Here is a 25,406-nt window from a genome sequence, read left to right on the forward strand (position 1 = left end):
CTTTCTCTGTCTTGATAGTGGGGTGTATGGCCCAGCTCACAGTCCCCGTAGTGGGGTGTATGGCCCAGCTCACAGTCCCCGTAGTGGAGTGTATGGCCCAGCTCACAGTCCCCGTATTGGGGTGTATGGCCCGTATAATCCTGTATTCTTTTTCATACCTCCTGGTGCTCCTCAGAAGGGTGAAGCTCTCAGTAGAAAGTTGGCTTCTCAGATTGAACACATTGCGTCCTTTGCTGTCTGGACCTTCTGTACCTTTTACTGTCTTTTTAGATTGTAAGCTTTTGGGCCACACAACCATGTATACACTATGGATGATGTACTGCTAATCGCACAGCTCTGCAATAAATGTTGGCACTTCATATATACTGTATTGACTTGTCTGCTGAGCTCACACTCTTCTCTCCCCAGTCCGGTAGGCCTCAATGCCTCTCTTAGCATTTCTGGTGGCTGTGTTGGAAGTTATAGACCTTTAGATTGTCTCCTCTCCTCCTCTGTATGTCTCACCCAGATCTGGAGTGCAGATGGAAGTGTAATGCAGTCCATTGGATGACCTGCGTGTTCTGCTGCACCAATGCAGAGCTCGGCCTGTATGCTGACACTCATGAGAACCGGCCAGCTGCTCTGACTTTACCATCTAATACAATGAAATGCCATTATAATGCATATGTTAGCCGGCTTCATTCCTGTACATGACGCTAATCCTCCAGCCAGAGCCATAACTCTCTTTCCTTCTTGCAGGATGGCCGAACCGCGCTTTAACAATCCCTATTTTTGGCCTCCACCTCCAGCGATGCCCAGCCAGGTGAGACTTGTTGAATGACCTTTAACCTTTGCTTTGATGCTGCTTCCTGCTACTGTACAAGTTTGCGGCAGGAGTCGCCTCATTCTATGTATCATTATATCACAAATGTTACTGAACGAGGGAGGCAGATATGAGGGAGATGTGTACAGAGAGCAGGGGTGTCCGTCCCAGGAACACGGCGGGAGCTCCCACTACAGTCAGCCAGTCAGACAGCCGCCGAGTGTCGTCACCACTCAGGGCAGATAGACACGTAATCGCTAATCACAGCCAATGCCTAATGGTCTGGGGAGATGAGATGTGTAATCACAGACATACGTAGACCCTCACCAACCCCCCCAAATTACAGATAACCCAATATATCGCCTTTAATAATGTGAGCTTTATGTTGTGGTAGAATGCTCTCTTCTTCCTTTATGAATACTCAGGAGACGTGTGATCACTCAATGGCGTCACTCTGATTGGCCGCGCTGTGCTTTGCTGGACATGTTTATTGTTCTTGTTTTGCATTTATCAATACTCAATATTCATTGATTGATAACTCAGTGTATTGCATAATTCACGCTTTAGTTATAGATTTATACTACCGTTATAATGCATGCCGATTATCTGCTACCCATAAAATTGGCCCCGTCTGGTAGTCTGCACCTTTTATAGGTTATAATCAGAAGTCACCAACAGTTTTTGCAGAGCTGTTCAATCCGTAACAAGAAATGAGACCCCGCCCCCAAAGTGCTTCCAGTCTAATGGTAGGATGACCAGACTGGTGGTTGTATGGAAACCACTTTTGCAGTGACAAGTAGAGCAGACGAGAGAAATGGACAGCTTGGAGAGGGAGGGGAGAGAGAGATGGGCAGCTTGGAGAGAGAGAGAGATGGACAGCTTGGAGAGGGAGGAGAGAGAGAGACAGGCAGCTTGGAGAGAGAGACAGACAGCTTGGAGAGGGAGGAGAGAGAGAGACAGGCAGCTTGGAGAGAGAGAGAGATGGACAGCTTGGAGAGGGAGGAGAGAGAGAGACAGGCAGCTTGGAGAGAGAGACAGACAGCTTGGAGAGGGAGGAGAGAGAGACAGACAGCTTGGAGAGAAAGAGATGGACAGCTTGGAGCAGGAAGATCGGGAGACGGACAGCTCGGAGAGGGAGGAGCGGGAGACGGACAGCTCGGAGAGGGAGGAGCGGGAGACGGACAGCTCGGAGAGGGAGGAGCGGGAGACGGACAGCTCGGAGAGGGAGGAGCGGGAGACGGACAGCTCGGAGAGGGAGGAGCGGGAGACGGACAGCTCGGAGAGGGAGGAGCGGGAGACGGACAGCTCGGAGAGGGAGGAGCGGGAGACGGACAGCTCGGAGAGGGAGGAGCGGGAGACGGACAGCTCGGAGAGGGAGGAGCGGGAGACGGACAGATCGGAGAGGGAGGAGCGGGAGACGGACAGATCGGAGAGGGAGACGGACAGCTCGGAGAGGGAGGAGCGGGAGACGGACAGCTCGGAGAGGGAGGAGCGGGAGACGGACAGCTCGGAGAGGGAGGAGCGGGAGACGGACAGCTCGGAGAGGGAGGAGCGGGAGACGGACAGCTCGGAGAGGGAGGAGCGGGAGACGGACAGCTCGGAGAGGGAGGAGCGGGAGACGGACAGCTCGGAGAGGGAGGAGCGGGAGACGGACAGCTCGGAGAGGGAGGAGTGGGAGACGGACAGCTTGGAGAGGGAGGAGCTGGAGACAGAGGGAGGAGTTTGAGATGGACAGCTTGGAGCGGGAGATGGACAGTTTGCAGTGGGAGGAGTAGGGTTTGTGAACTCCTCGATGGGAACAGATCAGCATGGCTTCTGAGCCTGGGACTCGGCAAAACATTATCCTGAAGATCAGTCCATCTGGCTGTGTGTAGGGAGGTGAATGTTTGCACCAGGTATGTATTGTTTGGGGGTTAGGTGTGGCCTGGCAGAGATGTGAAGGCTGCTGATAGCGGACGGACACTTTGCTCTGTGTGTGTGTGGGGTGGGGGTTCATCATTCAGCTGCTGACAGTTGTGAATATACAGGGGGTATAGAAAAGAATCGCCCCCCCCCCCCTTTAAAATCACATTTTGTTGCTTTGCAGCCTGAAATGAAGACAGACACAGCTTTTGTTTTATCTGTGCTACTTATACCATCCAAGTGAAGATATAACACCAACGTGCCATAAACAGAATTATGGAGTTGAAAAAAGGATCCCCCTCCCCCCTCCTAAAAATGACTTGTAAACTCAATCTGTTGTAGCTAATCACCTTCTCAATGGCATACAAAGCCACCTGACTTTCCCCTGTGATCAGCTGTGGTCATTTTGATTAGCTCAGCATGAAAAGAGCTTTCCTGAAGCATTTCAGCCCCTGGTAGTAAACAATCACCTATAGGTGGCGCTGTCACGGGATCTTCGGGATAAAGTTGTGGACAGGCACAAGTCAGGAGATGGATACTCAGGCTTTATCAATTCAAACTGATAATTGATTCAGTTTATAAATTAAAAAAATGAATCGCTGCTTTGGAAAAAGGTTTCCCCCTTGTGTCAGTATTTTGTTGAACCCCCTTTTTGCTGTAATTCCAGCCTTTAGTCTGTTGGAATTTGTCTCCCATAATTGCACTTCTAGACTTTGCAATATTTGCCCGCTCTTCTCTTCAGAACTGCTTAAGTTCAGTTACATTTGATGGTGATCGTTTGTGGACTGCAGTCTTTAATCATTCCACAGATCTTAAATGGGGTTCAAGCCTGGACTCTGACTAGGCCATGCAAGGACATTCCCCGCCTTCTCCTCCAACCATCGTGTGCTCATTGGTGGGCGTTCCCTGCCCCCTCCTCCCACCACTGTGCTCATTGGTGGACATTCCCTGCCTTCTCTTTCCATTTTGTGCTCATTGGTGGGCATTCTCCGCCTTCTCCTCCAACCACCATGTTCTCCTTGGTGGACATTCCCCGCCTTCTCCTCGAACCATGGTGTGCTTCTTGGTGGACATTCCCCACCTTCTCCTCCAATCACTGTGTGCTCCTTGGTGGACATTACCCGCTTTCTCCTCCAACCACCGTGTGCTCCTTGGTGGACATTACCCGCTTTCTCCTCCAACCACCGTGTGCTCCTTGGTGGACATTCCCCACCTTCTCCTCCAATCACTGTGTGCTCCTTGGTGGACATTCCCTGCCTTCTTCTCCAACCACTGTGTGCTCATTATTGCTGTGTGCTTTGGAAGGGAAACTTTCCCATTCACAACTTTCTGCCAGCAGAAGGGAGCAAATTGTCCTCATTCTTCCTTCTATCCTGACAAGTGCTCCAGTCCCTGCTGCAGAGAACCCCCCCCCCCCCCCATCCATACCAGGATATTACCACCTCCATACCAGGATATTGCCATCTCCATAACAGTCTATTACCGCCACCATACCAGGCTATTACTGCCTCCATACCAGGCTATTACTGCCTCCATACCAGGCTATTGCCGCCTCCATACCAGGCTATTGCCGCCTCCATACCAGGCTATTGCCGCCTCCATACCAGGCTATTGCCGCCTCCATACCAGGCTATTGCCGCCTCCATACCAGGCTATTGCCGCCTCCATACCAGGCTATTGCCGCCTCCATACCAGGCTATTGCCGCCTCCATACCAGGATTATCACGTCTCCATGTGTTACTGTAAGAATGGTGTTATTTGGATGGGTTTCTGCCAGACACATTGTTTGGTGTTGAGGCCAAATCTATTTTAATCTCATCTGACCAGAACACCTTTTTCCATGTGGCCTCAGAATCTTTGCGTTGCGATTTGGCAAAGCTCAGTGGTGACGGCATGTGGCCTTTCTTGAGGCGTGGCTTTTCTTCTTGCACCCCTCCCCCCATACAAGCCACATTTGTGGAGAATTTGTGATCTTGGTGTCACATGCACACAATGACCACCCTTTGTCAGAGTTGCTGTGTAGGCCTCTTGGTCGCCTCTCTGACCAGTTACCCCCTGGCTCTTTCATCCAGTTTGGAGCGATGTCCTGATCCAGGGAGGGTCTGTGTTCTACCAAATACCTTCCACTGCTTTATAGACGTCACTCTGCTTCTAGGCATTGAGAAAGACTTCGTATCCATCTCCTGATATGTGCCTGTCCACAACTTTATCCTGGAGAGCCCGGTGACAGCGCCACCCATAGGTGATTGTTTGCTTTAGTTAGAAATGCTCCAGGAAAGCTCTTTTCATGCTGAGCTAATCACAATGACCACAGCTGGTCACAGCCGAAAGTCAAATGGCTTTGTGTGCTATTGATAAGGTGATTGGCTACACCTGATTGGGTTTACAAGTCCTTTTTAGGAAAGGGGGGGGGGGTCTTCCTTTTTCCAACTTTGTTATTGTTTTTTGACATGTTGGTGTTATATCTTTCACTTGGATGTCATAACCAATGGATGTTTTACTGCTGGATAAAACAAAAATGGTGTCTGTCTTCATTTCAGGCTGCAAATCAACAAAGTTTGGTCATTTTTAAAGGGGGTTGAAAAGGGGGTGATTCTTTTTTTTTTTTTTTTTCTCCTTTCTCTGGTATTTCACACATGGTTGGCTGTCTGTCCATCTGACATCATAGGGGTCCCATCTTCTGCTCACACTGAAGCATTGAGGCCCCCTCATGGCTTCATTGTGGCAGTTTGCTGGAGCAGATAAGAATTTTGAGTTCACCTGAAGAAACAAACCCAGAAAGACAGGAGGACCGAAGTGGCCATTCTCAGTCCCTACAGTAATGAATGATCTCGACAGGAAGATGGTTCCCATGACAGCATGGACGGCTGTGTGCCGGGTGGACTGTAAGCAAAAGAAAGGACAAGGATGTGAAACCCCCATAGTGTCCTATAGTAAGCAGAAAGCATTTATGTAATTACTAAAATTGCACTCGCATGTGCAAAACAGTCCAGGGTCTCCTGGAAGCCGAGAGTGATGTAGTGTGAACCAGGGGCCCTGCTCTGGCCACCGGCAAGGGGATGGAATAAAGCCACTGTCACTGATGCACCACCCCGGAGGTGGAGGCCGCCCGATGTAGCCGATGTTCACATGCTCAGTAGGATACAGGAACACGTTTCCAAGCTTCAAGCTTCTTCCTCTGCCTAAGCTTGGAAACGTGTTCCTGTATCCTACTGTGCATGTGAACATTGGCTACTTGTGGAGGCCTCCACCTTTGGGGTGGTGCATCAGTGACCGTGTTCCTCCAGGGACCGTGTTCCTCCAGGGACCGTGTTCCTCCGGGGACCGTGGCTCCATCACCAGTGCGCCGGTGGCCAAGGCTCCTGATTCAAACTTCATCACTCCTGGCTTCAGGAGACCAGGACTGTTCTGCCAGGCACATGTGAGTGCAATTTTATTGATTTGATAAATGCTTTCTGCTCATTATACGGCACTATGGGGGTTTACATCCTTGTACCTTCCTTTTGTTTTCAGTGAGAGCGCCCTCTCTGGTCCTAGAGCACCATCCCCATAGATTATGGCAGATTTTTCTTTTTGGGCTGATTGCGTTATTCTTTCATGCTAGTGCTAGATCCTCACTTCATCAACCTATTACCTCCTAGGATGGTATGTGGCTGTTATTGCTGCCTTTTATCATTATTATTATAATTGAGAGTCTTTTTATCCATTTTATGTTTGTGGGTTTGGTCAGATTTTTCATGCATTAGGAGCGGGGTAAATTAGACTGTGTGGAGCATTTTTTTTTTTTTTTTTTTGTTTAGTCCCCCATAGCCCAATTAAAGTGATTGTAACATCTCATTATAGGCATGAAGGTAAAAAAAAAACACCTGTGTGGAACTGCCCCCCCCATTACCTGAGCCCCATCACGATCCAGCAATGTGCACGAGAGCTCCGGCTCTCCGAGGGCTCTCCCTCCTCATTGGCTGAAACTGCAGCAGGAGCCATTGGCAACAACAAAGAAACCAGGCGCAGGGGCGTATCAAAAGTAGCATGTAAAGGAAAGGATGGGGTAAACCTGGGCCCCCCCTGTTCCCCAATTCATAGGACCAAATGAGAAAACATTTTTTCCAGAAGGGGGCGCTGTTCCAGGGAGTAGACAGAGAACTTGAGAGGCAGATAACTTAATAGTAGACCTAATGTCCAATCGGAGATCCGTACTCAAAATGTGCCAGCAAGGCACTGTAACTCACAGTTATCGCTGCTGTCGCCTCTGAGCCCGGTGGAGATGGATGGCTGACCCTGAGACACCTGTAGACAAGCGGCAAGCCAAGTGAAAGCTGGATGGATGTACAGAGCCGGCAGTGGTCGGTGCACTCAGAAGTGACACCCGCTGTCAGAGCTAGTCACTGCTAGTCACCGCCAGGCCGGAGGGGAAGTCACAGACTGGTGGAAGTACTCCACTTAGGGGAGCCGCTGAGGTGCCGGACGACCTGAGCTCCCGCTTCGGTCAATCTTAGCCAGTGAGAAGGGGCGGGGCTAAGCCACAGCTGTGTGTGTGTGAATGTACACACTGAACAGCAGCTCAGGAGCGAGCCTGCTTGGGTGCCCCCACAGCACATGGCAGGGGGGAGAGGCCAGGAGCGCCAATGGGGACCTAAGAAGAGGAGGATCCAGGCTGCTCTGTGCAAAACCTTTAGGGCTCGTTCACACCATACCTGCATGAAAACTGATGGGAAAACCGGGCAGATTTCACTTGCAGAGAGACATCAGTTTTCATGCGTGTCAGTTATGTGTCCTGTTCACACCAGTGTTGGTGTCATGTCAGTTTTTTTCCTGAGCAGAAAACTGCATAAACATTGCAGATTCCTGAGCAGAAAAGATCTGCAGGTGATAGCAGTGTTGTGGTGTGAACGGGGCACATAGAGAACAATTGTTTATTTTTTTGTTGTGCCCTTCCAGATTGCGTGCAGAAAAAGTGACGTCTCTGCACCATGGTGTGAACGAGCCCTCGCAGAGCAGGTGAGTATAACACGTTTGTTTTTTTGTTTTTGTTTGTTTTTTTAAACTTGCCTATTCACTTTAATTTAGTGGCGGACGGCGCTTCTCCTGCACCGCATCCTCCATGCAGTCAGTCGTTGTGATGGGGGCGGCATTCGCTGTGTGAAGTCGTAGAATGAAGCCCTGTAATCAGCCTATGGGAGGTCAGAGCTGACTCAGTTCTTCTCTCTGATGATTGGGTGATCTGGAAGGTCTTCCCTCTGATGATAGGGTGACCTGGCAGTTCTTCCCTCTGATGATTGGGTGATCTGGAAGTTCTTCTCTCTGATGATTGGGTGATCTGACAGTTCTCTCTGATGATTGGGTGATCTGGAAGTTCTTCCCTCTGATGATTGGGTGATCTGGAAGTTCTTCTCTCTGATGATTGGGTGATCTGGAAGTTCTTCCCTCTGATGATTGGGTGATCTGGAAGTTCTTCCCTTTGATGATTGGGTGATCTGGAAGTTCTTCCCTCTGATGATTGGGTGATCTGGAAGTTCTTCCCTCTGATGATTGGGTGATCTGGAAGTTCTTCCCTCTGATGATTGGGTGATCTGGAAGTTCTTCCCTCTGATGATTGGGTGATCTGACAGTTCTCTCTGATGATTGGGTGATCTGGAAGTTCTTCCCTCTGATGATTGGGTGATCTGGAAGTTCTTCCCTCTGATGATTGGGTGATCTGACAGTTCTCTCTGATGATTGGGTGATCTGGAAGTTCTTCCCTCTGATGATTGGGTGATCTGGAAGTTCTTCTCTCTGATGATTGGGTGATCTGGAAGTTCTTCCCTCTGATGATTGGGTGATCTGGAAGTTGTTCTCTCTGATGATTGGGTGATCTGGCAGTTCTTCTCTCTGATGATTGGGTGATCTGACAGTTCTCTCTGATGATTGGGTGATCTGGAAGTTCTTCCCTCTGATGATTGGGTGATCTGGAAGTTCTTCTCTCTGATGATTGGGTGATCTGGAAGTTCTTCTCTCTGATGATTGGGTGATCTGGAAGTTCTTCCCTCTGATGATTGGGTGATCTGGAAGTTCTTCCCTTTGATGATTGGGTGATCTGGAAGTTCTTCCCTCTGATGATTGGGTGATCTGGAAGTTCTTCCCTCTGATGATTGGGTGATCTGACAGTTCTTCCCTCTGATGATTGGGTGACCTGACGGTTCTTCCCTCTGATGATTGGGTGATCTGGAAGTTCTTCTCTCTGATGATTGGGTGATCTGGAAGTTCTTCTCTCTGATTGGGTGATCTGGAAGTTCTTCCCTCTGATGATTGGGTGATCTGGAAATTCTTCTCTCTGATGATTGAGTGATCTGGAAGTTCTTCCCTCTGATGATTGGGTGATCTGGCAGGCCTGATGATTGGGTGATCTGGCAGGTCTGATGATTGGGTGATCTGGCAGGTCTGATGATTGGGTGATCTGGCAGGTCTGATGATTGGGTGATCTGGCAGGTCTGATGATTGGGTGATCTGGCAGGTCTGATGATTGGGTGATCTGGCAGGTCTGATGATTGGGTGATCTGGCAGGTCTGATGATTGGGTGATCTGGAAGTTCTTCCCTCCCCTCTGATGATTGGGTGATCTGGAAGTTCATCCCTCTGATGATTGGGTGATCTGGAAGTTCTTCCCTCTGATGATTGGGTGATCTGGAAGTTCTTCCCTCTGATGATTGGGTGATCTTGAAATTTGAACATTTCTAAAGTTGGTTTCTGTGACTTCACACATCAGCCTGTTACCATCACACTGTACAGCTAGTGATAAGGAGAGATGGCCACCATAGTATTACTGGGATCAGTCCCTGCCATTGTTATATCTGTGTGTCCTGACCCCTCCTGCCTGTCCCTGTCATATCTGTTTGTCCTGACCCCCCCCCCCCCTGCCTGTCCCTGTCATATCTGTGTGTCCTGACCCCTCCTGCCTGTCCCTGTCATATCTGTGTCCTCTGACCCCTCCTGCCTGTCCCTGTCATATCTGTGTGTCCTCTGACCCCTCCTGCCTGTCCCTGTCATATCTGTGTGTCCTCTGACCCCTCCTGCCTGTCCCTGTCATATCTGTGTGTCCTACCTCTCCTGCCTGTCCCTGTTATATCTGTGTCCTCTGACCCATCCTGCCTGTCCCTGTCATATCTGTGTGTCCTGACCCCTCCTGCCTGTCCCTGTCATATCTGTGTGTCCTCTGATCCTTCCTGCCTGTCCCTGTCATATCTGTGTGTCCTCTGATCCTTCCTGCCTGTCCCTGTCATATCTGTGTGTCCTCTGATCCTTCCTGCCTGTCCCTGTCATATCTGTGTGTCCTCTGACCCCTCCTGCCTGTCCCTGTCATATGTGTGTCCTGACCCCTCCTGCCTGTCCCTGTCGGCACTGCTGTGTATGTAGCTGGTCCTCTCCCTGGTCACACTGACTCTTCTGCTCTTTGCATAGTTGGATAACCTGGTGTTAATCAATAAGATCAAGGAACAACTGATGGCGGAAAAGATCCGACCTCCTCACCTGCCTCCTACTTCCGTCCCTTCGCAGCAATCTCTACTCATCCCTCCCTCGCCAGCGGAGACCAGCCAGTCTGTCATGTCTCTACAGAAGCTGCAGCAAGTCCCAGGACTGCATCCACAAGCTGTCCCTCAGCCAGATGTGGCGCTGCATGCCCGGCCTGCCACCAGCTCTGTCACAGGTAATCCATTCTACAAAAGGATAGGGGAAATGGTGATCTCCCCCTGTATTGCTGTGTATGATATCTGCTGGATCATACCATGGGTGATTGTTGGCTCAAATCTCGTCAGGAGGCAATTACAAGATGATATACAGCCCTTCAGTTGCTAACCCCCCCTAGATAGTGAATTTCCCCTCATCCGGCCGGGAGTTATGACGACACATAGCACTCAAACTTAGCGCAGACACAACTGATTTTATTGCAAGTTTCGCTCATATTTAAGGCACGTTTTGAGCGGGAAAGACTGCTCCAAACTGGTTACAATTCATCAGTCAAATTAACAATAGCACATATCTCACAGAACAGTACATGAAAGGGCTTTTGTTTTCTCTATGCATCTGTGTCAATATGAGGTATCTTGTATCTGAATCTGTGTTTTGTGGCAGAGTCGCTCTGTCTGTATTCAGTTGTCATGTGGTAATGTAAGCAATTGTCAAATGTGTTTAGGTGGTGTCAGTAATTTCCATGCGCAGACTTAACCCTGTCAAGTGTCCAAATGAATGAATGAAAAGGTGTTTAACATGTCGTCTAAATGCAAAACACAGTTGTCTGATGTCCAGGGCCATATGAATGAGTGTCAGTCTGGCTCGTTACCATGCAAATGCAAGGGCCCACACTCCATCATAGAATGGGCATAAACTGAAATATATATGAAATATAATAAGGCATGTTCATACAATCTTTCAGGTGAGTGGGGGGTCTTATTCACCTGCAGGTCTGTGAATATCTCTTTGTGGCCACTTGACTTCTTCTCTGTAAGGACACAACAGGGTGTAGGTGGGAGGGGGACATAGAACATGGATATGCAGCTGTACACACGTGCTCCAGGTCAAAGGTCCCCAACCAGTGGTCTGCGGACCACTGATGGTCCACAAGAAAATTTTGTTGGTCCCCAGGGGTTTTGCCTCAAAGCAACACCATGAGGGATGTATACTGCCCAATCTTGTTTCCAGTATTTTTCTCCATGCGTGCTGACGGTCAATACTGTCACCTCTGTAGTCCTGGCTCTTGTGAACTCAGAGGGACTTGTCAGGAGTAGCACTGAGAGCGGGAGGTGAAGGAGGGGACTGCCAATGGCAGCACTGATCATAGACTGGGGGAGGGAGCACAGAGCTTGTGCACATTGCTGGATAAAGAGGTGAGATCCAATGACGAGTCTGTATAAGGCAGCAGTGTGATGAGGGGGAGGAGGGGGGGAGTATAGGGTATGTAAATTTCATGTTGGCGGTCTGCGGGATTCAAAATTGTGAGTTTAGTGGTCCCGAGGCTTGAAAGGTTGGTGACCGCTACTCCAGATCATGCACTTGTATAGCACTGTGAAGTGTTTAGTAACAGAAAAACAGAAGGGTTCCAGTGCGGATGATTGGATATTGCAGACAGGATTACAGACCTGGACAGTGTTGGAATCGTTATTTGTCAGATAAAAGATGACAATACACTACAATAAACTCAGACGTGTGTCCTCTCCTCCTGAAGTCTCTGGATACAGACTAGGGATCTGCCTATTGGGTACAGACTAGGGATCTGCCTATTGGGTACAGACTAGGGATCGCCCTTTTGGGTACAGACTAGGGATCGGCATATATCTTTTTTTCAGGGCCGATATCGATTCTCTAGCCACCCTTCAGGCCGATAGCCGAGTTTAGGTGCCGATATTCTGTACATTTTAAAGTGTGTTTTTTTTTTTTTTAATCACTTTTATTGCTGTCACAAAATCCCTTGTGACCGTAATAGGCAGTGACAGGTACTCTTTATGGAGGGATCTGGGATCTAAGAGACCCCAAATCCCTCATCTGCACTTAAAAGCATTCAAAACGCCAAGTTTGGCTGTTTTGAATGCTGTATTTTTTTTTTTAAATCTGGCGCCTTTAAGGCACCAGTAACCGAAAGTGATGTCATGACCATGCTTCCAGGTTACTACATCAGAGACCCAATCAGAGCCGATTCCGGGTTTGTTCGGGTCTTCGGCCAGCTGATGTACGTGCCTGCTGGTTGCTCGGGTGTCCCAGTGGGACGGGAGACTTGTGCAGAGCGGCGGGAGGGGGGACGTTCCCATCCCACTGCTTTTGATAGCAGCCGAGCGGCTGCTTAGCTGCATCGTTTCTTATTAAAAGAAAGCCGACCATCGGCTCTAAAAAACGGTACTGGGGTGAAGTCTGTAGCTACAGGCATCACTCCGGTACAACCACTTGAAGAAATATCGGCAAGTTTGTTACCAATACTTCAAAAAAAGTGATTATTGGCCCCTCCGATAATTGGTCAATCCCTAGTACAGACCCCACATTGCAGCGTTAGTCTGCCCCTGCAGACTTCACTCATTTCCCTGACCTGTTTTCCAGGGTTAGGCCTTTCATCGTCCCGCACAAACGTCAGCACTTCAGAATCCAGCACCGGTACCAGCAGCAGCACTCCCTCCATTCCGACTTCCAACAGTCAGACTCGACTTATCGCCACTTCCCCGACCCTCATCTCAGGACTCACCAGCCCACCAATGCTGGACTCCATAAAGACCATCCAAGGGCACAGCCTGCTGGGACCCACCAAACCTGAGAGGGGGCGCAAGAAAATCAAGGCGGAGAACCCCCCTGGACCTCCAGTGCTTGTTGTCCCCTACCCCATCCTGGCTTCAGGAGATATTGGAAAAGAGGGCAAGACCTACAGGTGAGAACTGGTCATAGGTGAGGAGAACGGAGTATAGGTGAGGAAAAGGGATCATAGAATGAGCAGAAAGGGATCCTAGGTGAGCGGAAAGGGATCCTGGAACGAGAAGAGGGGATCAAAGGTGAGGAGAAGGATTTAAAGGTGAGGAGAATGAAGAGAGAAAGGGATTATAGATGAGGAGAAAGGATCATAGGTGAGGAGAAGGGATCATAGGTGAGCAGAAAGGGATCATACATGAGAAGGAGAAGGGATCATGCATGATGTGAAGGAATAATAGGTCAGGAGAATGTTAGGAGAAAGGGATTATAGGCAAGGAAAATGAGGAGAAGGGATCATAGAATGAGGAGAAGGGATCATAGATGATTAGAATTGGTCATAGGGGAGAAACTTGAGGAGAAGGAATCATAGAATGAGGAGAAGGGATCATAGATTAGAAAGAATTATAGAATGAGGAGAAGGAATCGTAGGCGAGGAGAAGGGATCGTAGGCGAGGAGAAGGGATCGTAGGCGAGGAGAAGGGATCGTAGGCGAGGAGAAGGGATCGTAGGCGAGGAGAAGGGATCGTAGGCGAGGAGACGGGATCGTAGGCGAGGAGAAGGGATTGTAGGCGAGGAGACGGGATCGTAGGGGCATTGTAGGAGAGGAGAAGGGATCGTAGGAGGGGAGAAGGGATCGCAGGAGGGGAGAAGGGATCGCAGGAGGGGAGAAGGGATCGCAGGAGGGGAGAAGGGATCGCAGGAGGGGAGAAGGGATCGCAGGAGGGGAGAAGGGATCGTAGGAGAGGAGAAGGGATCGTAGGAGAGGAGAAGGGATCGTAGGTGAGGAGAAGGGATCGCAGGAGGGGAGAAGGGATCGCAGGAGGGGAGAAGGGATCGCAGGAGGGGAGAAGGGATCGCAGGAGGGGAGAAGGGATCGCAGGAGGGGAGAAGGGATCGCAGGAGGGGAGAAGGGATCGCAGGAGGGGAGAAGGGATCGCAGGCGGGGAGAAGGGATCGCAGGCGGGGAGAAGGGATCGCAGGCGGGGAGAAGGGATCGCAGGCGGGGAGAAGGGATCGCAGGCGGGGAGAATGGATCGCAGGCGGGGAGAAGGGATCGTAGGCGGGGAGAATGATGAGAAGGATCATAGTGTATGTTCCACCTTGTACCACTTCCCTGGATGCTGATGTGGACCGCTCTGGTTCATCGTTGTGTAGCATTGCGGGGGAAGGGTCTGTGGTATTGTCTCAGTATAGGACTGGTATTGGACTTGCTGTATCGCACACTTTCCTGTATACATCGATGGATATATATATATATGATTTTCTTCCTCTCTCTCCCTGGGTTTTAGGTGTAAAGTTTGCCCCCTGACCTTCTTCACCAAGTCAGAGATGCAGATTCACTCCAAGTCCCATACAGAGGCCAAACCTCATAAGTGCCCGCATTGTTCCAAATCGTTTGCCAATGCTTCATATCTAGCACAGCATCTGCGCATCCACCTCGGTGTCAAACCCTATCACTGCTCGTACTGCGAGAAATCCTTCCGCCAGCTCTCTCATCTCCAGCAGCACACCAGGTATGTGAGAGTATTCTGAGTACCCCAGAATAGAATTACACTTCTATTCCCAGCATGCACCCTGCTCCCTATATTAGCAATGTTCTGTTCTTTATCGATCAGTTTGGGCACAGAGTGAAGCTGGATGGTGATGAAATGTAAAGTATTCGTGGATTGCAGCTTCGGAAGCGTATCTGTGAGGTGGGGTGGGCAGTCATTTGGTTTCATCAACAACAAGAATAAGGTCGTGACATTGGCTGCTGGAGACCGTGTGTGCGGATTTCCTGGAGACTTTATAGATGGAGGACCTGCAGGCTGTATGGATGGGGTACTAGGTGACTGTGTGGGGGGAACTCCTGGAGACTGTATGGTGGGGGGGAGGACCGGGAGACTTTATGGAGGGGGGAGGACCGGTAGGCTTGGGGACTGTGTGTGTGTGTGTGTGTGGGGGGGGGGGCGACAAGGAGACTGGGGACTGTGTGAGGGGGGGGGCATGGAGACTGGGGACAGGGTGGGGGGGGGACAAGGAGACAGGGTGGGGGGGACAAGGAGACAGGGTGGGGGGGGGACAAGGAGAGTGGGGGCTGTGTGGGTGATTCTATTTACTGATGAGTCATCACTTTGTCTTCTGCTGATGAGTAATTCCAGTAAATAAAATGTATTTCACTGAGCGAGTCATTATGAACAACAAAATACTTCCTGTAAACTATTGATATACATATCCTAATTTATATATATATATATATATATATATATATATATATATATATATATATATATATATATATATATATATATATATATATATATACATACACACAACACAGTATCTGACAAAAGTGAGTACACCCCTAAGTGACAATGACCCAAAGTGTCAATATTTTGTATGGCCGCCATTATTTTCCAGCACTGCCTTAACCCTCTTGGGCATGGAGTTCACCAGAGCTCTGCAGCAATGTTGGCAGCACTCATACGTCTATTTCCCAAAGACAACCTCTGGATATGACGCTGAGCATGGCACTCAACTTCTTTGGTGGACCATGGTGAGGCCTGTTCTGAGTGGAACCTGTCCTGGTAAACCGCTGTATGGTCTTGGCCACCGTGCTGCAGCTCAGTTTCAGGGTCTTGGCAATCTTCTTATAGCTTAGGCCATCTTTATGTAGAGCAACAATTCTTTTTTTTTTTCAGATCCTCAGAGAGTTCTTTGCCATGAGGAGCCATGTTGAACTTCCAGTGACCAGTATGAGAGAGTGAGAGCGATAACACCAAATGTAACACACCTGCCCCCCATTCACACCTGAGACCTTGTAATACTAACGAGTCACCTGACACCGGGGAGGGAAAATGGCTAATTGGTCCCAATTTGGAGATTGTCACTTAGGGGTGTACTGACTTTTGTTGCCAGCGGTTTAGACATTAATGGCTGTGTGTTGAGTTATTTTGAGGGGACAGTAAATTTACACTGTTATACAAGCTGTACACTCACTACTTTACATTGTAGCAAAGTCACATGGGAGGGGTGTACTTACTTTTATCAGATACTGTATATATGTGTGTGTATAATGTGGTATTTCTCCCTAATATAACATTTATTTATCTATAATATTATCCATAACAAAAAACATTTTTTATTTTTTGTTGATTGAGGGTCACACACAGGAATTGGGATACATTTGGGTTGTTCTGCTGCCCACAGGTATTGGGAAGAGTCTGGTAATGCGAGCCTCCAGTACAGCCCCTCCTCTACTCAGCATGCCTCGGTTCTTACCTGGGAGGATGGAAGTCTTTCTCTAGCTCTGCTGAGAAAAGTCTATTTTCATTGATGGACACAGCGCTCCATATTCAGAACCATTGGGTTATATCACCCCCTACAGGAGTGAGACGCTAGGCCAAAAGAAAGCTTGGCTATGCCTATGGGCAGTCCTAGGTGGTATACAACCCCCCTACTGCTATAGGCCTTCCATTTTTTTTTCTTCTGCCTAGTTAGGAGCAAGGACCTAGTAACCTGCCGGGATCTCTGGTCCTTGCAATTTTTCTCCTGTTTTTTTCCTGTGAAATCTACAATCAGCTGCCGTGCTGGGCGACGGGCTGGATAGCTAGATCCAGTGGTCACCCCAGTCTGGCCACCAAACACATGCAGACCAGAGCTCCATGCTGGGTCGGCCGCAACATAGCCCCACTGGACAGGGGGCTAGCTTGCGAGTTAAAACACCTCCCGAGGTTGCACACGACCGGGTCACAGCCTTCCAGCCTTCCTTATGGCCCCCCATTTTCGTTGGTGAGGAGGTTTTGTCTGGAGAGGTGCCTGCCTGGTTCTTGGTATGGTGAATAGATGTCACCCTCCCCCTGGATGGGGTTCGGTGTGGATGCGGGCACCCCCCTGGGACGGTTGCACATGGGGGTTCCCCTCCTTCCCATCAGACCTCCCTTCATTTTGATGGTCCTTGTGGGCCATATTGGTTACCGCCAACCCCCCCCCCCCCCCCGGGTAGCGCAGTGGGTGGCAAGGGAATGAGGCTTGTGTGCTGGCTGCACTGTACCGGTGGGTAGAGTGGTGGTGTCATGCCGCCAGCAGGACGGACTTCTGACTGGGGGGGGGGGGCGCAGGCTGCTTTGGTGGTCCTGTGCCTGGATCCCCCCTTTCATTGTGGCTGTGGCCTGGTCTTCAGGGATCCCTTCTGGGTCCCTATGAGCCTCATGGGTGCCATGTGTGGTGGCGATTTTGCTGCGGTCTACCCCATTGTATTGGGACCTATGTGACTCGCTATGCCGGCAGCCATTTTTGGTTGGGCCGGAGTGCATTAGGAGCAGCGGCCATGACAGTGGAGCCTCTGCATGGCGATCATGGCAGTGAGGGCTTTCTCCTTTTCCCCTGGTGTTGACTCCTGGGTTTCCTTTCTCCTGGATGACGCACCTGGATATTGGCTATCTCTGGTGCAGACCGGGGTGGTGAGTTCTGGTGGAGTCCCTCCCTCTCTCTATTGCAGGTTGTGGTGTGCTCTACCTTTTAGGACCCCTGTGATGATACAGGTGCAGTGGGTGAGTCCCCTAGCTGTGCTTGACACTTTTTTTGCTGGTGGGTTCCCCTTTTTCCCTTATGGAGTCTAAGGAGCATGTTGCGTTACCTGATCCCCTCTCGGAGGGGTTCAGCCCTCCATTGATGTACTGACGGCAGTCCTGGAATCTTTTGCTTCCCGGGTGGGGGATGCTAACAGAAAGCATCCCCTGCCTCATCTGTCTCGTCAGATTTTGAATCTTAGTCTGCCACCGCGGATCTGGCCCATCCTGCAGGGTTTGGAGCCACGCTCCCTGATCTATCAGATAGTGAGGATGATTCCTCCACTCCTGTAGCTGCGCACGTGAAGGCGCTGGTTGACCCACTGATTACATCCGTGCGGGAGACTTTGAAGATGGGGGATGCAACTGAAGCATCTGCGGAGGTGGCCGTCCCTTTTGGCACCCTCAAGCCGTCTCGCGTAGCAAAGGTGTTCCCTTATTCCTCCTATTTTGACAGGTTTGTCTATAAAGATTGGGATTGTACAAAATGTCCCTTTTGTGGTTCCTAAATGCTTTGCGGTGAGGTACCCCTTTGAAGAGTCACTCCTCAAGAAGTGGACTGTCTCACCAGTGGTGGACCCTCCTGTCTCCAGTTTGAACAAGGCAACTATGATTTCGGTAGAGGAATCCCTGGCTTTTAAGGATCTGGCTGACTGAAAGGCAGAGTCTGTGGCCCGCAATATGTTCACTATTGCTGGTTCAGCGCTGAGGCCGGTCCCGGCCATTGCCCTGGTGTTGCAAACACTAACTGAGTGGGCTAAACTTTTGAGCTGTGATCTAGGGGGTGAGCAGATTCCCCCTGCTTTTGCTGAGTTGGAGGACCAATTGGTCCAGGGGCTGCAGTTTGTCTGTGATGCCTCTTTGGACGCGGTTTCCTTAATTTCTAAGCGATCTGTTTCGGCAGTGGTGCTTAGGCATGTATTGTGGCTTAAGTGTTGGTCTGCGGACCAAACCTCTAAGAAAGCTCTTACTGATTTGGCCTTTCAAGGCAATCGCCTGTTTGGGGCTACCCTGGATGACATCATTAAGAGTCTCACAGGGAGGAAGAGAGCACCTTTCTTCCACAGTCTGGCAAGGGTAAAGAACCTTTCTTTCTCAGCGCACAAAGTTTTTTTGTCCCTCAGGGTCCACTTACAAGGGTTCAAAACCTTTCAAGCCCTCCTTGGGAGGTTCCAAGGGGCCCTGGTCTGGCAAGCCGAGAACGGGATTCTCTATACCCGCGGACAAGGCTTCTTCTGCAAAAGGGTGCGCCCTCATCCGTGCATGGGGTGGGGGGACATCTTCGTAGGTTTCTGGGCCCGTGGACTTCCTTGGTAAATGATCTGTCCCCAAACTGATTGCAAGCTCTCTTCGGGATGGTGCTTCAGGGAGTGATGGTTACGTTATCGGAACGGTTTTAAGGTTTTTATTCAAACCTGTTTACGGTCCCAAAGAAGGAGGGGAAGGTCTGTCCGATTCTGGACCTCAAGGTCCTGAACAGCTCTATGCGGGTATAGAAATTCAGAATGGAGTCTATTCGCATGGTAGGGGCATCCCTACATTCTAGCCTATCTACATCAAGGATGCTTACTTGGACATTCCAATATGTGCCCAACACCAGCGTTTCCTCCATTTTGCTGTGGGAGAGGAGCACTATCAGTTTGTGGTGGTACCCTTTGGTCTCGCCTCCGCTGCTCAGGTCCTCACAAAAGTGTTGGCCCCCGGTTCAGGCGTTGCCACGTCAGTGGGGGATTGCGTTATTGGGGTACCTTGACCACCTTCCCTTTTGAGCGGAGTCCTCTTCTGCCTTGATGGGCGACGTAGTGATCACTATACAGACCCTGAAAGCGTTTAGTTGGCTTCTACAACACAAGAAGTCTGCTCTGATTCCATCCAGAAAATAGGATTATTTGGGTCTGACTCTGGATTTAGCTCTAGCCAGAGTGTTCCTTCCTCTGGATAAACTCTAGAAGTTGCATGCTGCGAGTCATCTTTTGCTGTCCAGCAGGTGGTTCCATTTGCACAGTTACATACAAGGTCCCTTCAAAGGGAGATCCTGATAAAATGGGACAAGTGTCCGAAGTCTCTGGACAATCTGATCTGGCCCAGCCAGAGAACCCGGGGTTCCCTGGTCTGATGGCTTCGCTCTCCGGTTCTTCAGCAGGGCAAATCTTTTCTCCCCTTGTATTGGACAGTGATCACAACGGATGCCAGTCTGTCCGGGTGGGAGGTGTCCTGGGACTGAGCTCCGCTCAGGGTTGTTGGGCGCTTGAGGAATCCAGACTACCGATCAATGTATTGGAACTTCAGGTTATCAGGCTGTGCCTTGATCACTGGACGGATCGGCTCCGGGGCTCTCGGTACGGATCCAGGCAGACAATGCCACAGAGGTGGCTTATGTCAATCACCAGGGCTGAACAAAGAGTGTGTTGGCAGCTCTGAAAGTAGCCAGCATTCTCCGGTGGGCAGAACGCTTCATTCAAGCACTCCCTGCCGTACACATTCCAGGAGTGGAAAACTGGTAGGCAATCTCAGTCGGCTGGCGTTGAACCAAGGGGAGCGGCACCCCCGAAGTAGAACTTTTGATGTCTCGGGTCAGCAGAAAGGTATTGAGGTTTTTGGCAAGGTCACGGGATTCTCTGGAGGACGCCACAGACGCTTTGGTGGCCTGTGGGGCCAGTATCATCTGATCTACGCCCTCCCTCCGATCAAGCTTCTTCTGCGCAGGATTGAGACTGAAGGGATTCCAGTCATTCCGGTGGCCCCTGACTGGCATCACTGGTCTTGGTACTCCATCCTGGTGCGATTGGTCTGGTGTTGAAAGCCAGGTGCTGAAGGTTAGAGGTTTGCCTGGGTCGATGATTCCGACACTGCTGAAGGCTACAATCCTCTGATGATGATTCCTCCACGTCTGCAACTGCGCAGAAAAGGCGCAGGTGGAAGCACTGATTGTATCTGAGACCTTGTAGGTGGAGGATGCAGCTGTGACCGAGGCGCAGCTTCCCTTTGGCACTTTCCCGCTATTTTGACAGAATTGTCGCTAAAGAGTGGGGGCGACCAAAGTGTCCTCCTGGGGTCCCTAAGTGCTTTAGGTGGTTCCCGGGTTGCAGACGGGGGCCTCACTTTGTGACACAACCCATTCAGTGTAAAATAGAAATTAAAGGGAAACATTTGTGTATAGATATAAAAAATACATTATAAATACCTGTTGTTTTTTTTTCCTTTTTTTTATAAGTGATCACGTTCTCAGCTGCATAAGAGCGGGGGGAGGAGAAACTGCAGGACACTAGTCTTCCCAGTAAATGGCTGTGCTGGGGAAGGGGGGTTGTCAGGACAAGACTGATCATTGGCTTTCCCAGCACAGCTAGAGAACTGACCACAGTGCGCTCTCCTGCTTAGTGTGGTCAGTTTATAATTAGAAAGCAGAGGGACTGGCAAGATTTGGGGAGGGATGGGAGGGGAGAAGAGGAGACTTACTCATACCAGTACATGGTACAGCAGACACATATCGGGGGAGGGGGGGGGGGGAGAGAACAGGAGACTTACTCATACCAGTACATGGTACAGCAGACACAGATCATCGGGTGGGGGGGATGGAGCTGATTTTTCTGTCTGCCAGTGTCCAGTCCTCCTCTAGGTGGCAGTATAGCCAGACAGTGTAGCTGAATTCCTGTGTCCTTCAAAGAACTCCAGGAGATGGGAAACAAAAATGCAGAGTATGTGATCTTTCAGGAGTTGCGTACGGTGTGTCTGTGCTCGGGGTACACGGATGAAGTGTAATCATAGGTTGATGGCTTACAGTCGGATTTATGTTTCTTAGGATTCATACTGGTGACCGGCCTTACAAGTGCCCGCAGCCCGGCTGTGAGAAGGCTTTCACCCAGCTCTCCAATCTGCAGGTCAGTGGCCCTCTAATCATGCTTTATCCATTGATAACAAAACCTACCTTGGATGTGACTAACGGGGGGTTAAAATAACAGAATGTCCCCTCCACTCTGCCATATTGCTGCCCTCTGTGTACTGCTTAACCACTTGTGGACCGCCCCCCCCCCCCACCAATGGGACATACTTGTATGTTGCTTCCAGGTTTAGGGTGGTTGTACAGAGTGGGAGTCTGGCAGCAATTCCCAGCCAATGATTTATTGCTGGGACCTGCTGATCGGCTGTGTCCAATCACAGCCCAGAGCTCTGTACAGAGAGCGATCGCTCTGTTTCTCATCTCTGAAAAGCAGGGCTAAGAAACAAAAGTCATGCACATTACACATAGGCACACATTTAACCCTTTGATTGCCCCTGATGTTAACCCCCTTCCCAGCCAGTGTCATTGGTACATTGTCAGTGTATAGTATTATCACTAGTGTTGTCAGTTCCCACTCAGTGTCATTTAGTGTCAAATTGTCCGCCGCACTCACAATCCCATTATAAGTCGCTAATTCCCATCATTAGTAGTATAAAAAATAAATAACTCCAGTATACATCCCATAGTTTGTATAACTTTCACACAAACCAATATACACTTATTGGGTTATTTTCTTTACCAAAAATACATATTGGCCTAAAACGTCCTTTCTTCTGCTCCGCAGTCTCACCAGCGACAGCACAATAAAGACAAGCCGTACAAGTGTCCTAACTGTTACCGAGCGTACACGGACTCTGCCTCACTTCAGATCCACCTCTCGGCCCACGCGGTGAAACACGCCAAGGCGTACTGCTGCAGTATGTGCGGGAGAGCATACACCTCTGTAAGTACCTAGCTCAGCTTTCATACCATGCCTGCCTGTATCCTCACACCGCATGCTGAGGGGCCCCACTAACCATACATTACCCCATGTGGATCACTCCTTCCCTTTTTCTTTTCTTGCAGGAGACCTATTTGATGAAGCATATGTCCAAGCACACAGTGGTCGAGCACCTGGTCAATCACCATTCTCCTCAGAGGACCGAATCTCCTGGCATTCCTGTTAGAATTTCCCTCATATAAAGAATGGGGGGAGGGGGGGGGATTCTCAGCCCAGGAGCAGGTGACCAAATGCCGATGGCGGCCTGGGCTGCAGCCCACTTTATCCTCTTTCTGTGGAAGTTGGGATGGATCTGGGGCCTGGACTTAGCTCCCTCTTTCTTCACCTTTCTCTGGAGCACCTGTCATGCACCTGGGTTCCCTGACAACTGTTTGTCTTGTCAGTGACCACCTCTTGTGGCAGCTGCTTGAGGACTTTTTACATTTCTCTTCTCTATGAGTACACATGGATTTTACCTCTTCTTGGTTGCCCTTGGGATTACAAACCTTATTTGGCCAAACTGTTGTGTCATACACGTGTTTAACTGGACTTTACCTTGGAGTCTAAAAAAACAAACAAAAAAAAAAAAGAGCTTCTGATTGGCTGCCACTTGGAATGATCCTGGATTGGCTGAATTTTGATGTTAGTGAGATTCTGATTGGCTGCTCTAACTGTACATTGATTTGCCCAAGTTATTTTGGTGACGTGCAAAGTCCCCAGCCTAGCACTTTGAATCTCTCGCATTTTTTATTGGTTCGTGTTTAACTTTTTTATTCTCCATTTTTTTTACACATGAGAAAACAATAAAACCCTATTTATTGGCCAAGAATTTGGTGCTGCTAAAACAAAGCAAAACAAGCAGTGAACAAGTTTGAACTGTATTTGCTGATTTTTAATCAAAATGCTGCAGAATTCAGCACCCATCCTGGGATGGAGACAGAGCGGCTGCCTAGATGAGAAGGCGGGGTTTTCCTGCTTGGCTGCGAGCGGAGTGTCAGGAGGAGGCGCAGTTCCTCTGCTTGTTTGGGGGGTGGTGTGTCTGCCTGGATGAGGAGGATGGGATTATTCTGTGGGCAGAGTGTTGGCCAAGATGAGGAGGCGGGGTCTCTGTCCCTGGCAGTGGATAGGATGTTGGTGTAGATGAGGAGGCGGGGTCTCTATCCCTGGCAGTGGATAGGATGTTGGTGTAGATGAGGAGGTGGGGTCTCTGTCCCTGGCAGTGGATAGGACGTTGGTGTAGATGAGAAGGTGGGGTTTCCCTGCTTGGCTGCGAGTGGATTGTCAGGAGGAGGCGCAGTTCCTCTACTTGTCTGTGGGTGGCATGTTGGCCTAGATGAGGAGGATAGGACTCTTCTGTGGGCGGAGTGTTGGCCCAAATGAGGAGGCGGGGTTTCTATCCCTGGCTGCAGGCAGATTTTCAGCTTAGACGAGAAGGTGTAGTTCCTCTCCCTGACTAAAGGCACAGTGCTGGACTAGATAAAGAGGTAAGGGCTACCTCTTAACTGGCTCTGGGGGAGGGGAGTTTTGGCCTAGATGAGGAGATGGGGTTCCTCTCCCTGGCTGTGTATTGCATGTGTGTGTGGATGAGGAGGTGGGGTTCCTCTCCCAGTCTGTGAACAGTGTTGGTGTAGATGAGGAGGTGGGGTTCCTCTTCCTGGCTGTGGGTGGGATGTTGGTGTAGATGAGGAAGTGGGGTTCCTCTCCCTGGCTGTGGGTGGACAATGTTGGTGTAGATGAGGAGGTGGGGTTTCTCTCCCTGGGTATGGATGGGATGTTGGTGTAGATGAGGAGGTGGGGTTTCTCTCCCTGGGTATGGATGGGATGTTGGTGTAGATGAGGAGGTGGGGTTGCTCTTACTGGCTGTGGATTGGATATTGGTGTAGATGAGGAGGTGGGGTTCCACTCCCTGGCTATGGTTGGGATGTTGGTGTAGATGAGGAGGTGGGGTTTCTCTCCCTGGGTATGGATGGGATGTTGGTGTAGATTAGGAGGTGGGGTTCTTCTCCCTGGGTATGGAAGGGATATTGGTGTAGATGAGGAGGTGGGGTTCTTCTCCCTGGCTATGGTTGGGATGTTGGTGTAGATGAGGAGGTGGGGTTCCTCTTCCTGGCTGTGGTTGGGATATTCGTGTAGATGAGGTGGGGTTGCTCTTACTGGCTGTGGATTGGATATTGGTGTAGATGAGGAGGTGGGGTTCCTCTCCTTGGCTGTAGATGAGGAGGTGGGTTTCCTCTTCCTGGCTATGGTTGGGATGTTGGTGTAGATATGGAGGTGGGGTTCCACTCCCTGGCTGTGGGTGGGAGGTTGGTGTAGATGATGTGGGGTTCCTTTCCCTGTCTGTGGATGGTATTGGTGTAGATAAGGAGGGTGGGGTTCCTTTCCCTGTCTGTGGATGGTATTGGTGTAGATAAGGAGGTGGGGTTCTTCTCCTTTGTTCCAGGTGTGTTGGTGCAGTTACTAACTGAGAAAATGGGGTTCATCTCAGCAGGCAGGTGGAGTGACAAGTCTACATAAGGAGGAGATGAGAATATTTTTCTGGTTCCAGGTGGACTGTCAGGGTGGGGGGAGCATCATCTTTCTGACTGCAGGCAGGACAATGTCCCAGGTGGGGAAGTGAGGTTGATCTCTAGGGTGGTGTGACAATCTAGATGAGGAGACAGTTATGTTGTGTCTTGGCAGATGACCTCTGTTGGAACTGACAGTGATGGGGAAGTCTATGTAGAAGTGAATATTGGGGTTTAGGAAGGGCTTTTCTTGTCTGGTTGGTGTCTTAAGATGAAGACACAGTGTTCTCCAATGAAGAGATTTCAACCCATCTCGGTATCTGTCCTGAGATCTGTAGGCGGGTTGGTGCAGCGTGTCCTGAGATCTGTAGGCGGGTTGGTGCAGCGGGTTGGTGCAGCGTGTCCTGAGATCTGTAGGTGGGTTGGTGCAGCGTGTCCTGAGATCTGTAGGTGGGTTGGTGCAGCGTGTCCTG

At 50.0% G+C, this 25,406-nt stretch overlaps 1 protein-coding gene across 1 annotated transcript in view; it reads left to right on the top strand.

Annotated features, from left to right (window-relative positions):
* ZNF362 (zinc finger protein 362) overlaps positions 1-23,571 on the top strand; it is a 34,062-nt gene extending 10,491 nt beyond the window's left edge. The window contains exons 2-8 of the mRNA XM_082274190.1: positions 739-802; positions 10,138-10,384; positions 12,763-13,084; positions 14,412-14,636; positions 21,472-21,550; positions 22,235-22,393; positions 22,516-23,571. Coding sequence (XP_082130316.1) covers positions 740-802; positions 10,138-10,384; positions 12,763-13,084; positions 14,412-14,636; positions 21,472-21,550; positions 22,235-22,393; positions 22,516-22,632 — 1,212 coding nt within the window. The 5' untranslated portion in view covers position 739 and the 3' untranslated portion in view covers positions 22,633-23,571. The remainder of the gene's footprint in view (positions 1-738; positions 803-10,137; positions 10,385-12,762; positions 13,085-14,411; positions 14,637-21,471; positions 21,551-22,234; positions 22,394-22,515) is intronic.
* The last annotated feature ends 1,835 nt before the right edge of the window (positions 23,572-25,406 follow it).

The sequence above is a fragment of the Pelophylax lessonae genome (assembly GCF_965119305.1).
Source record: "Pelophylax lessonae genome assembly, chromosome: 12".
In the NCBI taxonomy this organism is placed as follows: Eukaryota; Metazoa; Chordata; class Amphibia; order Anura; family Ranidae; genus Pelophylax; species Pelophylax lessonae.